This window comes from Orcinus orca, chromosome 12, assembly GCF_937001465.1.
Source record: "Orcinus orca chromosome 12, mOrcOrc1.1, whole genome shotgun sequence".
Taxonomy (NCBI): Eukaryota; Metazoa; Chordata; class Mammalia; order Artiodactyla; family Delphinidae; genus Orcinus; species Orcinus orca.
Window position 1 is genome coordinate 24,612,652 of NC_064570.1, and position 15,897 is coordinate 24,628,548.

General features: G+C 36.2%; 1 protein-coding gene across 12 annotated transcripts in view; it reads left to right on the forward strand.

Moving 5' to 3' along the window:
- REPS1 (RALBP1 associated Eps domain containing 1) overlaps positions 1-15,897 on the forward strand; it is a 73,863-nt gene that overhangs the window by 19,664 nt on the left and 38,302 nt on the right. For 11 of the 12 annotated variants that reach the window (XR_004476983.2, XM_012536325.3, XM_004263769.4 and 8 more), the window contains exons 2-7: positions 11,738-11,861; positions 13,488-13,684; positions 13,817-13,970; positions 14,526-14,650; positions 15,155-15,317; positions 15,596-15,659. Coding sequence is in view for 11 of the 12 variants with exons in the window: in XM_012536325.3 (XP_012391779.1) it covers positions 11,738-11,861; positions 13,488-13,684; positions 13,817-13,970; positions 14,526-14,650; positions 15,155-15,317; positions 15,596-15,659 (827 nt within the window). In the remaining variant the exon portion in view is untranslated. The remainder of the gene's footprint in view (positions 1-11,737; positions 11,862-13,487; positions 13,685-13,816; positions 13,971-14,525; positions 14,651-15,154; positions 15,318-15,595; positions 15,660-15,897) is intronic. The other variant, XM_033406203.2, reaches the window with a different exon arrangement.

The window sequence follows — 15,897 nt, forward strand, 5'->3', positions numbered from 1 at the left end:
GATATGTATACTTTATCAGCATTTTTTAAAGGCAGTACCATGGGTTCATATTAGTTGAATGGTTATATTTAGTACTACTTTTGTTCTTCAATTTTTATCTATTTTCTAAGATACACCTGGTTTCAGGACAAGTAGTGTTTGTTTTTTACTCTGTGCATTATGTTCCTAAATGTCGGTTATAAAACAAATGTGGTAAGCCAAGTCATTTTCCTATTTTTCTTGAGTAATAACACTGGTTCTCTTCCTATAAAAGGGAAAATTGACCTTAAGGCATAATAAAAAACTAGAGTCCAGAAAGTTTTTTGTTATCAAATATTTAATACAAAAATATGATAAAACACTCATTTACAAAGCAAAAGTACCGATGCTTGAATTTCACACCAGATATCTTTCCTTTGGAGGCAGATTTACAGGACAAAGTTTAGCAAGTGACTTAATTATTCCTACTTAAATCCCCAACACAGTGAAATTAATTCCTTATATTTTTTGCTCATCATAACAATTCATATTTAAATATGTATTTAAATATGTATCATTTTTAAAAGGGAGCACGTAACTAATAATCTTGTCTGGTACTTTGGCAGAAATAGATTTTTGAAAATCAGACGTTTTCAGAGGATAGTTTGTATTGTGGTTACAGACTTGATATAAAATTTTCATTCAGAGAAATAATATTTTCACTAGAAGGGATCTTAGAGGTAGAATCTAACATTTGCCTTTTATTTACGAGGAAACAAAACATATTATGTAACTTACCTATATTCACATAGCAAACAGTTATCAAAACTTGATTCTGTGACCTAGTCGTCAAAACTAACAACTCTTGTTTTATGATGTAACATAGTAGAACTCTGGTATAGCACAGCTTATTATATGAATTTACCACTGGGAAAATACAATTGCTATGAAATAATGTAGTGGTTAAGTGCATGGGTTTCAATCCAAGTTCTGTTGTTTGCTGTGTGTCCTTGAGCAAGCTCACCAGCATATCAGTTTTCTGTTTTGAAAGAAGTACCTACCTCATAAGGTTGTTAGGATGATTGTGTTAGTTAATATGTTACTGAGCTTGGAACAGTGCTTGACACATTGTATGTACACCATCAGTGTTAACTACCATCATAATCATTATTGTCATCCTCACCCTTTAATAACCTTCAATAGCCCATAGCACGGGTTAGAACACTATCCTAAGAGTGGGATAAATGGGTTTCTCTTTATCACAAGTAATAGAGGGACTTCCCTGGTGCCACAGTGGTTAAGAATCAGCCTGCCAGTGCAGGGGACACGGCTTCAAGACCTGGTCTGGGAAGATCCCACATGCCGCAGAGCAACTAAGCCCGTGTGCCACAACTACTGAGCTGGCGCTCTAGAGCCTGCGAGCCACAACTACTGAGCTGGCGTGCCACAACTACTGGAGCCCGTGCTCTGCAACAAGAGAAGCCACTGCAATGAGGAGCCTGCGCACTGCAACGAAGAGTAGCACCCCTCCCCCCCAGCTCGTTGCAACTAGAGAAAGCCCACGCGCAGCAACAAAGACCCAACGCAGCCAAATATAAATAAATAAATTTGTAAACAAACAAAACAAGTAATAGATATTTCCCAGGCCTGTGTTTTACTGACAACTTGCCAGTGATAGAGAAAAATGTACAAGAAATTACATCACAACTGCTTAACCCTGTTCACTCTAACTCTACTCACTGAGTGCAGACACTTTAGAGCTCCACTCTATTCTGTGTACTTAGGGAAAGTCATGGGCTTCCAGTCCTCCCAGTAAAGGAGCTGTAGTGGTAACATAGTGCAGTAGAGAAGAACATGCCCTGGAATCCTCCGCTTCCCCATTTCCTTGAACCATGGTGGGTTACTTTACCTCTATCCTTTAGTTCTCTTATCTGTAAAATAGCAGTAAAAGTCTCTGTCTTTCAGGGATGAAAGTTTCTGTTATGAAGACTAAATGAGCTAATTTATAAGGTGCTTAGAATGATGCCCAGCCCATGTTTAAATGTTTAACTTTTATTATTATTTTTAAAATTTTGGTAAACTAGAGTTGCTGTAGCTCTAGAATAGTCAGTTAAGTCTCCATGTAAGAAAACAGAGGGGCTTGATTACTAGTACTGGTTTCTGAAAAATGTTACTCTTTAATTAAGATTAATATTCAATATGACATATTGTAAGGGAACATGTTTTAAGTGTTGGCTTTTCCTGTAACCTTCTGCCTTCTGTTGGTTAAATGGAATCATTTATCTTTAAAGGTGTTTTGGAAAGGCAAGTTATAAGTCTGTCTTTGCTTGAAACAATCCTGGCTTATGCCTCTTGTCCAGGCATACTTATAAATAGTACTCCCTTTCACTCTTGCAAATGTCTCAGGTTGGATGTAAATTTTGTGGTCACCCTAAGTATAGTTTATTGGCCAGATTGATTTTACTAGATTATCTCCATGTCTCAATAATATTTTCTAAAGGCAAACACTACTACTTTAAGCCTAAGTTTTAGATGGTTTGTGGGATTTTTCAAATCACTTTTGTATTTTTATTGTTTTTATCCTTTCTTACCTTTAATCTATATTTCAGTTTTAAGTTTTTTTGGTTAAGTAGGTAATACAAAAAATTATTTTAATTGGACGTGGGGACTTGAACTACCAGTAAACTTTATAGGCAGTCATATAATTTTTCATATTAGAATCTTTACATTTGAGGCTGTCAGAAATGTTTTATTTCTTTAGACAACTAATGACTGTGATACTGATTATAAGCAATAAAATATTTATTGGTCTGTATGTACTACTCTTACCATAGTTGACTGTCAAAAGGAGTTTATATTGCCCAAAGCGAGTAAAATTATAGCATTAGGAATCAGATATATTGCTAAGAGGAATCTTTTTAATTACCTATACCATTCAGAAGTTCAAGTCAAGAACTTCATAAAATTTTAAAATCTACATCTGTCCTCTTTTTTTTAACCTCTGTCCTCTTTTATAGTAATTAACTCAATATTCTTTTTTTAAATTTTTAAATAAATTAAAAAAATTTTATTTATTTACTTTTATTTTTGGCTGCCTTGGGTCTTTGTTGCTGCACGCAGGCTTTTCTCTAGTTGCGGCGAGTGGGGGCTACTCTTCGTTGTGGTTCGCGGGCTTCTCATTGGGTGGCTTCTCGTTGCAGAGCACGGGCTCTAGGCGCATGGGCTTCAGTAGTTGTGGCACTCGGGCTCAGTAATTGTGGCGTGCAGGCTCAGTAGTTGTGACGTATGGGCTTAGTTGCTCCGCGGCATGTGGGATCTTCCCTGACCAGGGCTCGAACCCGTGTCCCCTGCATTGGCAGGCGGATTCTTAACCACTGCACCACCAGGGAAGTCCCTCAGTACATTCTTTATGGTTCCTTGTTTTAGCGGGCAGAATGAAATCTGCCTTCCAGTATTAAGCTTCTAAGTCCTGTAGCAGTTATCTGTATTGTTATAGTATGTTCTTTGATGAATTCCTGTGATAATATTAGTAAGGGAAAAAGAACTTGTATAATATATTTGAACTTTTTTCTGCTGAAAAGTTATAGGAGACATTTGTAGTTTTTCTTTACACTGAAAAATATACCTTTTGCAAATACTTGTAGTGTAGAAAGGGGATTATTACTTATTTAGTACTTATCTGATATTTCAGTCCCTGATATATAGTAAGGGCGCAAGAAAATTCTGATATTGCTATTTAGCTACAGTATTTGACAAATTTTATACGTATCTTATTTTTGAGGTGGTCTGCAGAATGATGTGTGCCATTTGTCAGCAATGTATAGATGGTTTTCTTTGTTCTTTCTGAGGACATACTGTTGAGGAAAGACTTGGAGAACTCATCCTTAACTGAGATAGGAAAGTGGTTGAAATGTGACATGGAAGTTATGCATGAGGGTATGAGTGAAAGGAAGAAAAGAATCAAGAGAATACCTGTTTATTTACCTAAGTGTTAGGATAAAATCATAGCAGGAGAAAGCAAAGAAGCCATGTGGTTTTGAACTGTAGGCTTGTAATCAGAAATCATTTGAGGGCTTCCCTGGTGGCGCAGTGGTTGAGAGTCCGCCTGCCGATGCAGGGGACATGGGTTCGTGCCCCGGTCCGGGAAGATCCCACATGCCGCGGAGACGCTGGGCCCGTGAGCCACGGCCGCTGAGCCTGCGCGTCCGGAGCCTGTGCTCCGCAATGGGAGAGGCCACAACAGTGAGAGGCCCGCGTACCGCAAAAAAAAAAAAAAAAAAATCAGTTGCGTTGTATAAGCAAAGCAAAAAGCATTAAAGGTTTTGGATAAGAAAGTAATATAGTAAAAGTGAGATTAGATATTTGCCCCAGTGCAACTAAGTATCTCAAAGGGGTTGGTAAGATTGCATTTCACTTCAGACCTGAGTTTAGTAGGAAATTGGCTGTGGAGTTGGTCACAGAGTGATAGCTAGAGTCGTTTAGGAATGCAAACATGCTTCATGAATCCAGTAATGGATGAGTTGCCCACTTTGTTGGAGTATGCTAAGTATTTAAATTAAATTGTTTTCGTAACAGAGGAAAATACTAGAGATTAATATGTCCACATAGCTTGTAAACAGGTGAAACATGCTTTGTGTTGACAGCAGTATTTGAAAGGGAATTAAGTCATGTTGGAATGATTGGGCTTTGATGTATGCCCTTATCTTCTTTGCCACTGACTTTTTTTTTCTTGACCTTTTCTACTTGCCACAGTGTACTGCAGCAAAGATGCATGGATGGATCATGTGTAATCCAAACTACATTGGACAACGCAAACTATGTTTATTATTAGAAAATGTTTCATTTTTAAAGGAATGGTAAAAATGATCTTTCCTAGTAAGAAAGATTTAATTCAAATGAAGACTAACAGAATGAATTCGGTAAATCAGGAGGATGTGGGCACCATGGGAGAGCAATTCTCTTCAGCACTAAGTGGCAAAATACAGTGCCAGATCTTTCGGGGGGTTCCAGTATGACTAAGTCATGGTCTCTGCCCACAAGGAGTTTAATGGAGGGAGGAGGTGTCAGGAGTGTGCAGTGTGGTTAACCTGATTACACAGGTAACTCAAGTAACTCAAATGGTAGAAGCTGGAGTACTAGTACAAAGAAAGAAAAAGTCATCTGCATATGGATAGCAGATGTTACAGGAAGGCGGAGCCTGTTATGATGGTTTGTGAAGAAAGGGTATAATTTTAATAGGCAGACATAGGTTACAGAGTGATCTGGTGAGAGAGAAAAGCAAAAATATGGAGATAGGTGAGCCCAGTCTCTAGATTGACCGAAGTAAGACTAGAAAAGCAGTTTGGGACAATTTTACAGAGTCTTGAGTGCTAGACTTATGAGTTTGTTCTTTAAATATAATATACATTATTCAGAGCTATACTTTAGGTTTGTTAATCTGGTAGTCTGTATAGGAGTAGAAGGAGACTGCAGCAAAGTTGATTCAAAAATATTTCATTCATTCATGTATCCAACCAACAAATGTATATAGGTACTGTAAATCAGGAGTTGTTCTAAGTGGTGGGAATATAAGAGATCTTCTCTGTTCTTTGGAAGCTCATTCTTTTGGGAGATGTTGACAATAAATAACAGTAGGGTACTCAGAGGAAGGATTGCACTTTGAGCTGAGGTCTGAATGACCGAGGAAGTAGCCAAGCAAAGATCTGAGGGGCAAACTGCGGATACGGCAAGTGCAAAGTCCTTGAAGTGGGAGCAGTCTTGACTTATTGAAGGAAAGGAGGAAGAGGTGTTTTAGAGTTCTTGTATTAGTTATACTGTGGGTGTGTATAAGGACTGGACCTGACACTCCAGGGAAGGATGAAATAATGCATTTTCTTTTAATTAATTTCCCTTGGTTATTCTTCAGTTGTCTCAGTACTTTGAGTCACTTGCCAGATAACAAGATCTTATATAAAGCCATTGTATAATGATTCATTAATGACCTGAATTAATGACCTGAGAATAATTTGGGGGGGCTTCCAGAGTCTCAGCTGAAACACTCTAGGACCATTATATAAGTAGGATAGGTTAATATATAATAATACCTGTATATATGGTTATCTTTCATGAAACTTGGTCTCACTTTTTTCTACCCTGCTTGCTAGAGGACCTGAAGGAACATTATTGTAGTTTTTGCCATTTATTTTATGCCATTTTTCTAGTAACTATAGAATACTCTCTGAGACAGAATATGTAGATATGTGATCTAGGTGTTTTAGTTGATCTGCATATTTAAAAAAATTATCTGAATCCACATTAGCATTTAAAAATGAGAACAATATCGTAGAATATTCCAGATTTCCAGCTTTACAAAAATCTGAAGATGGCATCATTTGACAGATGTTCTTCTATAGCAGCAGTTAGCTAGAGCTGAATAGCAGCTGCTCTTGTCACACCTGCTCACCTTACCTCACTACATCCCCCATCTGGCCAGTTTCACTGATTTATGGTATACTTGCTTGCGCCTGTAGACATTGTGTTTTCAGTGGCTGCTCTCGAGCAGGGAGTATGTAGCATTGACATCAAAGCAAGAGGTCCTTCTATCACTACCATATAGAGAGTGTGCTCTATAATAGCATTTCTCAGAGTTTGATCTGCAGAGCCCTGGTCTGATATTTTCATAATAATACTAATATGTTATTCCTCCCTGCTCCCCCGCTTTTTTTTTTTTTTTAATCCTGTGTTGACCTTTGCATTGGTAATGCAAAAGAAGTGGTGGGTAAAACTGACTCCTTAGCACAAATCAATGCAGTGTCACCAAACTGTAATAGTATTGTATTCTTTACTGCCATACAAGAAAGAAACCAATTTCACTGAAGAATGTTCTATGTAGGAAAAAAAACCCTGATTTTATTAAATCTTCACCCTTGAGCATATATTTTTTTAGTATTTTGTGTGATGCAGTGGGAAGTATGCATAAAGCACATTTGCTGCATACTGAAGAATGATGGTTGTCTTGAGGAAAAGTACTTATTTTATTGAGTTGTGAGCTGTACTGACTTTTTTTTTTATGGAGCACCATTTTTCTTGAAGGAACAGCTTACTTGGGTATTGGGCAAAGATTTTCTTGAAAATGAAGCAAGTATGACTGTCACTTAAGGGAAAACAACTAATGCTATTTGTTACTAATGATATAAAATTTGAGCTTTCTGGCAAAAATCAGGATTTTGGAAAACTTAGCTGCCACCATGTGTTTGACTGCTTCCCAGTATTTAATGACTTTTCTGATGAGACCAGTGGTGATATTAACAAATGTAATTTTAAAAAATATTTTGTAAATAAAATGTGTCAACATTTGGAAGATCTGCATGACTATGAACCAGTAGTTTACATATGACCAAAGCAGGTTGCAGTGCACCAGATACACCAATGGATTTTTAATGTAAGAGTATGCAAAAGAGTTTATTAATATGGCTTTGGATTCTATATTGCAGCTAACCTTTAAGCAACTAGCACTTGTAAAGTTTTGGTATGGTATCAAAAAATGATAACAGATTTATCTGAAAAGGCTATTTAAATTGCCCTCTGTTGGGACTTCCCTGGTGGCACAGTGGTTGAGGGTCTGCCTGCCGATGCAGGGGACACAGGTTCGTGCCCCAGTCCGGGAGGATCCCACATGCCGTGGAGTGGCTAGGCCCGTGAGCCATGGCTACTGAACCTGCGTGTCCAGAGCCTGTGCTCCACTCCACAACGGGAGAGGCCACAACAGTGAGAGGCCCGTGTACCGCAAAAAAAAAAAAAAAAAAAAATCCACCTGCCAACGCAGGGGACACGGGTTCAGTCCCTGGTCCAGGAAGATTCCACATGCCGTGGAGCAACTAAGGCTGTGTGCCACAACTACTGCCTGAGCACCTAGAGCCCATGCTCCACAACGAGAAGCCACCGCCACAAGAAGCCCGCACAGCGCAACGCAGAGTAACCTGTTGCCACAACTAGAGAAAGCCTGCACATGGCAACGAAGACCCAAGGCAGCCAAAAATAAATAAATAAATAAATAAAAATTAAAAAAACTGTCCTTTGTCTTCCAACACATACCTGTGTGAAGTGAGTGTCTTTAAACAAAGCAACATATTGCAGTGAATCAAATACAGAAGCAGATATTAATCTTCTCATAAGCTGGACATTAAGGAAATTTGTATATATATAAAACAATGTACTCTCAATTTTTTATTTTGGAAGAAAGTTATTTTCGTAAAATTTTATGTTACGTGTGATAGGATTATTCTTGTGTTTAAATGAATTCATAGGTGCATTTTTTTTAATATCCCAATTTAAATTCTAATATGGTAAATATCAATAAATACAAGCCAGAAAAACAAACGCTTTGAGGGAGTCCTCTTTAATTTTTTTAAGCATGTATAAGGAGGGATCCTGATACCAAAAAGTTTGAATATCACTGCTCTGGGCTCTTAAACAGCATTGATTCCCAAAGTGTGTTATACAGAGCATCTGATCTATGGACCACTAGTTCTAAAGCATTTTAATAGATACTAAACCAAATAGAGGTTTGTTTCTAGGCTGTAGGAGTTTTTAGTGCCTCTTATGAACTAAAAATGCATTGTAAAGTCGCCAAGGGGGCTATAATATATGTTTATTCAACTACAGAGCATTTAACTGGACTGGTGTTCTTTGGAATACATTTTGGAACTACTGCCCCATAAACATGCCATGTTGAGAGTTCTGTTTAGCTATGCCTTGGAGGCACCTGGGAAGAGAGGCCTCGGACTCAGACTAATCTGGCTTTGAACCCTGACTGCCACCTACTAACCTCAGTTTCCTTTCCTATGAACTGGGGATAATGGTAGCCAACATTAGAGGAGTGTTCTGAGCGTTAAGTGGGACAAGAAGTAAACAGTCTTCCTAATAATAGGTATTCAGTGTAATTGTTCCCTGTTTTCCTCTAATTTCTCTAGTAAACCTGAGTCTCCATTACAAGTTATTCCCATGTCGGTAAAGCTGATGAGTCACAGAGAGGTGTGGGGACAAGTCTAACAAGTTAATGAAACAATAAAAGACTGACTTGGGAGCCAGCGTTGTGCATGTAGGTAGACCAAACTGCCTGGGCTTTTAAGCCAGCAAAAACAGTCAGCTTGTCCATTGACCCAGTCCAACTTAAATTAAAGAATGTTTATAAAAATGAAAGCAATGGAGTCACCTTCTCAATTTTAACTTGATAGTGACTATAAAGGGAGGATCTTACTTTCTATTATATTTTATTAAACATTCATAAAATTTCATTTTGGAGAGAATTTTGACAGTATTCTCAGTGATGATGTATTGATTCTTAGTATTATGTATAGTTTCAATATATTCCTCATTCCACTTTTTTGCATTTTTCTACTTTATAATTCAGCTCATAGATTCAAGCTGAAATTCTCAAATAACTTCCATATACCTTTCTTGTTGTTAGAATTCCCTGTACCTCATGTTCTGAGCATAGGATTAAAGAACCTTCCTAGTGCATTTAAACTACTCTTTCATTGTCACTTTGTACTAGGCACTCAACTTTTAGGACTTGCTGAGGGTACTTGCTCTGAGGCAGCTGACATTATTCTAGGAAAAGGACAGTGGACAGCATGTCTTGGTAGAAGATTAAAAGCATGACTTTGAATTATAGCTCTGCCCTTTTTTGAGCCCTCTGGCCTTAATTACTTGGCCAGTCTGATTCTCTTTCTTCTCCTGTAAAATGATAAAAATAGCAATTCTACTCCATTATTTTTAGGATTAGATGGGAACACCTTGAGTATTTAGCACTGTGCTTAGCATTGTGTGCACTCAGTAAATGTTAGCCCTTTCCCCAACATGTCCATATTTTGTGTATCAGAAGTAAAAAATGATGCTTGTGTACATTTTGCTCATTGGAGAGCTCTTCGAGTTATTATTAAAGAACTATTTATTCTTGTTTTCTACAGTATTAAAAGGTTGATTCCTTTTCTAAGCCATGGCGTACAAGGTATAAAGGCAATGACTAGAAAGACTGCTGAGAGCAAAAATGCTACCTTGGCAAAAAGGAAAAAGTCACAAATCATTAAGAACAGAACAAAACAAAAACTCTTAATAGTGTTATTCCATTAGGTGAAAAAAAAAAAAAAACACTTTTTCTTAAGCACCCCGAATACATATGTTATCTTCCAGCAGTTGTATAATTTTATGCTTTACATTTAGATCTGTGATCCATTTTGAGTTAATTTTTGTAAAGGGACTAGGTGTACTTTTTTGGGCATTCATTCTGCTTTGTGTTCTCTTAGCTTACTGGATCAGTGGTTCAGTTTCTGGCATTAATTTGGGGGAAACTTTTAGTTATTATTGTTTCAAGTACATCTTCTGTTCTTTTTATTCTCCTTCTTGTCTTCTTATTACATGTATGTCATACCTTTTGTAGTTGTCCCACAGTTTTCAAATATTCTGTTCTGTTTTTTCCTCTTCTAGTTTTAGAGGTCTTACTGAGATCCTCAAGCTCGAAGATTATCTCCTCAGCCATGTCCAGTCTACTAATAAGCCCATCAAAGGCATTCTTTGTTTTATAGTGTTTTAGATATCTAGCTTTTTTGGGGAGGAGGGGGGGTTTCTTAGGATTTCCATTTCTTTGCTTATATTGCCTATTCTGTTCTTGTATGGTGTCTACTTTATCCATTAGAGCCCTTCACATATTAATCATAGTTCTAAATTCCTGGCCTGATAATTCCAACATCACTGCCCCTTAGTGGCAGAACAGCAACTTCCTCCTGTGCTGATTATTCATAGTAAAAATGACTGTATTTTTTCCTTGTGCAAGTAAACAAATGGTTATTGTTATTGTGATATGTTGCTGAACCAGTGATAGTTGCTTTTTTGCAATTCTAGTAAATACTTCTGATTTAGTACCACAGCGTCTCAGGTACCTTAATCTTCCTTTGAGTGTTTTGGGAAAAAGAAAATAGACAAAATATGTTCCCTTTGTACAAGAAGTTGAATTTTTTGAGAAGCTGAGACAAGGATACTTAGTGCTTGTTTTAAGATTACTTTATGATGTCTGTATAGTAGATGTTACTCCAGCTTTGGGAATTATAATTTAATCTTGTAATTCAAAATTCTCTTTTCTAGTCTGATACTTGTAGTAGCCAGTTGAGAAATACTTGTTGAGTGACTAGAATGATCCTTGAAAGCCTTCATGCTTTAAAAAAAAAAAGCAAACAAACAAAAATTGTTGTTTTAAAGAAAAGTAGTATAACCACATTAAATATAATCTGGAAAATAAGAGGGAAAAAAAACCATACTGTTAATCTCACCTAACAAATTTGTTGGTAGAATTTTTATATATCTGTTTTAAAAGTTCTGTTTATGTAGTTAAAATTATGCCTCCTGCCTTTTCCCACTTAGTATGTCATTTTATGACTTACTATAAATGGCTGCTTAATAATCTGTTAGTTGCAGAAACTTTTGGCCCTATTGTATGCACAGTGTTTATGAAGAAGAGTAGATGGTACATTTGTTTCTAAAAGATGTGATTCTTAATAAAATGTAGTTACTTATCACATGAATTTTAATACGTAGGAGAGTGATAACCCTCTTATTGTAAGGTCAGTGCCTTTTCATTTTCAAACATTTAAACCTGAAACTTGAGGAAGTTGGTTGTCAGTTGAGAGTAATATACCATATGTCAGCTATGTATTTTGGAGAAGTGATAAACAGAAGTTAGATAGCTGCTTATGTGGAGAATTATTGTCATAATTCTTAATGTTAACATTGTGTTCTTTTATAGATTATGGAGCTTTGTGGTGCAACTAGACTTGGTTATTTTGGAAGAAGTCAGTTCTATATTGCTTTGAAACTTGTAGCTGTTGCCCAGTCTGGCTTCCCTTTAAGAGTGGAAAGTATAAATACAGGTAAATATGGAATATATTAGTAACTGAAATGAAAATGAACTTCTAATCACAAATGAAGTAAAGTCAGAACTGTTGAGTCTTTCTGATGTTTCAGTGGCATTTGTGACGTTGAGTTAGTGTCATGTCTTTTACTACCATGCTCTTTTCATTTGTTAATATTAGAAAAATATGTCTGTCTTAACTCTGTTATGGCATATATGTACTTCATACATATTTGATGGTAATATAAAAACTGTTAAAATGGTGATTTTTAAAAATTAATTTACTAAAAATTGCTTAGAATTTAGATGAATAATTTTATCAAGGTAAATGATGAATTATAGTGCCCATCTTCATATATGCTTTCCTTATATTCTTTTCTACTAACTAAGTATAAAACAACATTATACTTTGTGTTTTCCTGTTTGGAAAAGCCATGAAAGCTCCATTTGAAATTAGAAAGTATTAGTTAACCAAAACTTTGATTGAAAGACACAGTATTAAAAATATTGGCAGACCAAAACCCAAATACAAGCATCTAACCACCTTACAAATGTCACCTAGGATAATTTGTTTATCTGTTATTTGGAGGCTCATTGATGCCGAAGTAGATGGAAATTCTATAAAGGTAGGCACTTAAATGCAGAGTTCTTTGGTTTTCATAGGAAAGGCGGGCAAGAGAAAACTTGAGGTTTTCTCTGATGTTAGAATTTTTATAACATAGTTTTCAGTACCAGCTCAGTTTATTAGTCATCCAGAGGTTTTCATTGTGGAGCTCTGGTTTGCCACATATCATTGTTCTAGAGTTGAGAGTTTACATTCTTTCCAGGTAATATTGAATTCCTTTATATAAATGCTGAATAAACAATGTTTTCCCTTCTTAATATGGAGATTCTAAAGAGAAATTCTGGTAATCATGGTGGAGGGAAGTACACTTTCCTCTAAAAATGGTTTTGGTGCTGTATTGTTCTAGTCTAAAAGTGTGCAGAGAAATTCTCAGTCTTTTATCCTCTTTTCTACTTAAAATTGAATGTAGAATATTTGCCTGTAGGAGTGTCATAAGCTAGACTGAAGTGGGTGGGTATAACTGACGCCTTGTTCTGTGTCCTTGGTAGGTGAACAGTAAGTTGTTTTCAGGAATTTCTGCAATGAAAATGTCTAGATTAATCTAGTCTCAAACTTAGTGACATATTCTTATTTCGCTTAGAGCTCTAACATTTTCCTTTAGGGAACCAGTGTGAGTAGAAACAGCCTAGGCTTCGGGGTCCGATTCACCTGGGTGGAAATCCTAACTGTCAATGACCTTGGTATCTTGGAGTCTCAGTTTCTTTCTCTGTAAAATGGGGTTGATAATGGTTATGAGACGAGATAGATATAAAGTACAAGCATAGGGCCAGACATGCAATGAACATTTAATACAGCTTAACTCCTTAAGGACAGTTTGGTGTTACTTCTTTCTAGATTAGAGTTTCCCTAAACAATCTAAGAGAGATGATCTGAATTTTGTAGAGGTAAACATTTTGTGCCTGTTGTTTCTGTATCAGTTTTTGCAAAAATTCTTCTAATGTCAAATTCATCTCTTATTTTAGTTTTTCGTGTGTATACCTTTTTTTATTTTGAAGTAATACTTATTTTTGTGTTTAACAGTAAAGGACCTTCCTCTGCCAAGATTTGTTGCTTCAAAGAATGAACAGGAATCTCGTCATGCAGCCTCATATTCTTCAGATTCTGAAAATCAAGGGTCTTATTCTGGTGTAATTCCCCCACCACCGGGCAGGGGGCAAGTGAAAAAGGGATCCACAAGCCATGATACTGGCCAGCCTCGTACATCTGCAGATCAGCAGGTAAGCACGTGCATGTAAATGCTATCAGTTGATGTCCTGTGCTAATGCTTACACTGAAACATTTATTGAGTGCCTTGGTAATGAAAATGTTACCTTAAAATTTAAATTTTAAAGTAATGATGTTCTTTCTAGGAACCTGTATCCCCAGTAGTTTCGCCACAGCAGTCTCCACCAACTTCTCCACACACATGGAGGAAGCACAGCCGCCATCCCAGTGGAGGAAACAGTGAGAGGCCTCTTGCAGGACCTGGGCCATTTTGGTCTCCCTTTGGTGAAGCACAATCAGGTATTTAGAAATTTTTTTAAAGTAACATTTATTAAGGGTTGTAAATTGAAGAAAACTTGATAATGTTCCTTTAAGAGTTGCCTCCAAGTCAATTTTTAATTATATGTTAAGTGCCTTAAAAAGCAAAAGCCAGCTGTGAAAGTTTCTAAGTAGATATATCACTTTGAAGAGTGGTAATTGCATTTATTTATATCTATGATGCTTAGACAAAAGTTTACTGGGATCAGATTCTCTGAAGGGTAAAATGAATAAATAAATATTCCTAGGGATATATTCCTAAGTATAGATTATATTAGTGAAGGGAAGTACACTTTGTTGTAAAAATGATTCTGCTGCTATATTGCTTATTACAGCAATAAATTGGTTATACCAAATGAGGTATAATTTAAAATTGACAGAAAAGATTCCATTTTGGAAATTGTTAACATTTCTTCAAAGTTAGCATTTAAAAGAAAACTTTTATGTGTGTGTGGTGATTTGTTATCATTAAAAACCTTGTAACTTTATTTTTTTCCTCCAAAAATGAGTCAGCATGTTTACCCATTCTGCTTTTAGGTTCTTCTGCTGGTGATGCAGTATGGTCAGGGCATTCTCCACCTCCACCTCAAGAAAATTGGGTCAGTTTTGCAGATACTCCACCAACCAGTACTCTTTTAACCATGCATCCTGCTTCTGTCCAGGTGTGACATTTTATTGGTATTGCATTTTTATTTGCTTCATTCAGAGTATTGCTGCAGTCATTGTTTTCATATTTTGCTGTTGCAAATTTTATAAATGCAAGTTCACTCTTTTACAAAAAAAACAGAACTCTGTGCGTTTTCTTCAAGTCTGTTTTCATTGGAATGTTTCACTAAAAGTTTTGGCTGATTTTCTTGCTAATTCCATAGTGAAGCTTTGAAAGGTTTCTGCATCTAGGAATATATTTGCTTGGCTTTCTTAGCACATTTTACATAACTTTCTGTTGCTTACATATTGCTGTCGTTCTACACATTTATATAATCATTGTGCAAAAACGTTTAATAACCTATATAACAAATATGTGGTTTGCTGATGAGTTTGTGAAGACTTCTTATTTTTTAAACATCCACAAAAAGTTTTACTTTCAAAGATAAGTAACCTAGTGATCTTGGTCCATGTAATCATATAGATAGATGCTGTACTGAGGAAAAAATGTTTCATTACAGGACCAGACAACAGTACGAACTGTAGCATCAGCTACAACTGCCAATGAAATTCGTAGGCAATCCAGTAGTTATGACGATCCCTGGAAAATAACAGATGAACAAAGACAGTATTATGTAAATCAATTTAAAACCATTCAGCCTGATCTAAACGGATTTATTCCAGGTGAGTTGTTAAAAACAGAAGTTCTTCTAGATGGGATAGGACAATCTCAATTTCATAATCTCCAAAACATGGTTTTATTGGTCAGAGATTATAAAGGATAAATTAATTCTCAAATTGCCTAAAAACTTTATAATCGCTGGAAACCAAAAACATGGCATGTACACATGTTACGGTTACCTTTTTCTCAGTGACAAAAGTCTTAAGACTCTTACCTCACATTTTATTCTTGGAGCTGTAAGTTCAGAATAACATTAAACAACACTGTTTTAATATTTCAGGATCTGCAGCTAAAGAGTTTTTTACAAAATCAAAACTTCCTATTCTTGAACTTTCTCATATTTGGTAAGTGTGGTATATCATTAGTTGGGTAATGTGGGTTGTTTCAGAGGAGTTTATAGCAGGTAGATTTTTGAACTTTAAAAAATAAACTATTAGAGTAACCTTTTCAAGAATATTCTCAAAGAACTCAGTATTGCCTTATAATAGCCAGCTTCTCTCTCACTCTTTAGAAAAGAGATAAGTGATAACACTGTAGTAGTTCTTTAAAATGGGTTATAAAATTCTTTAAGCTGTATCACCT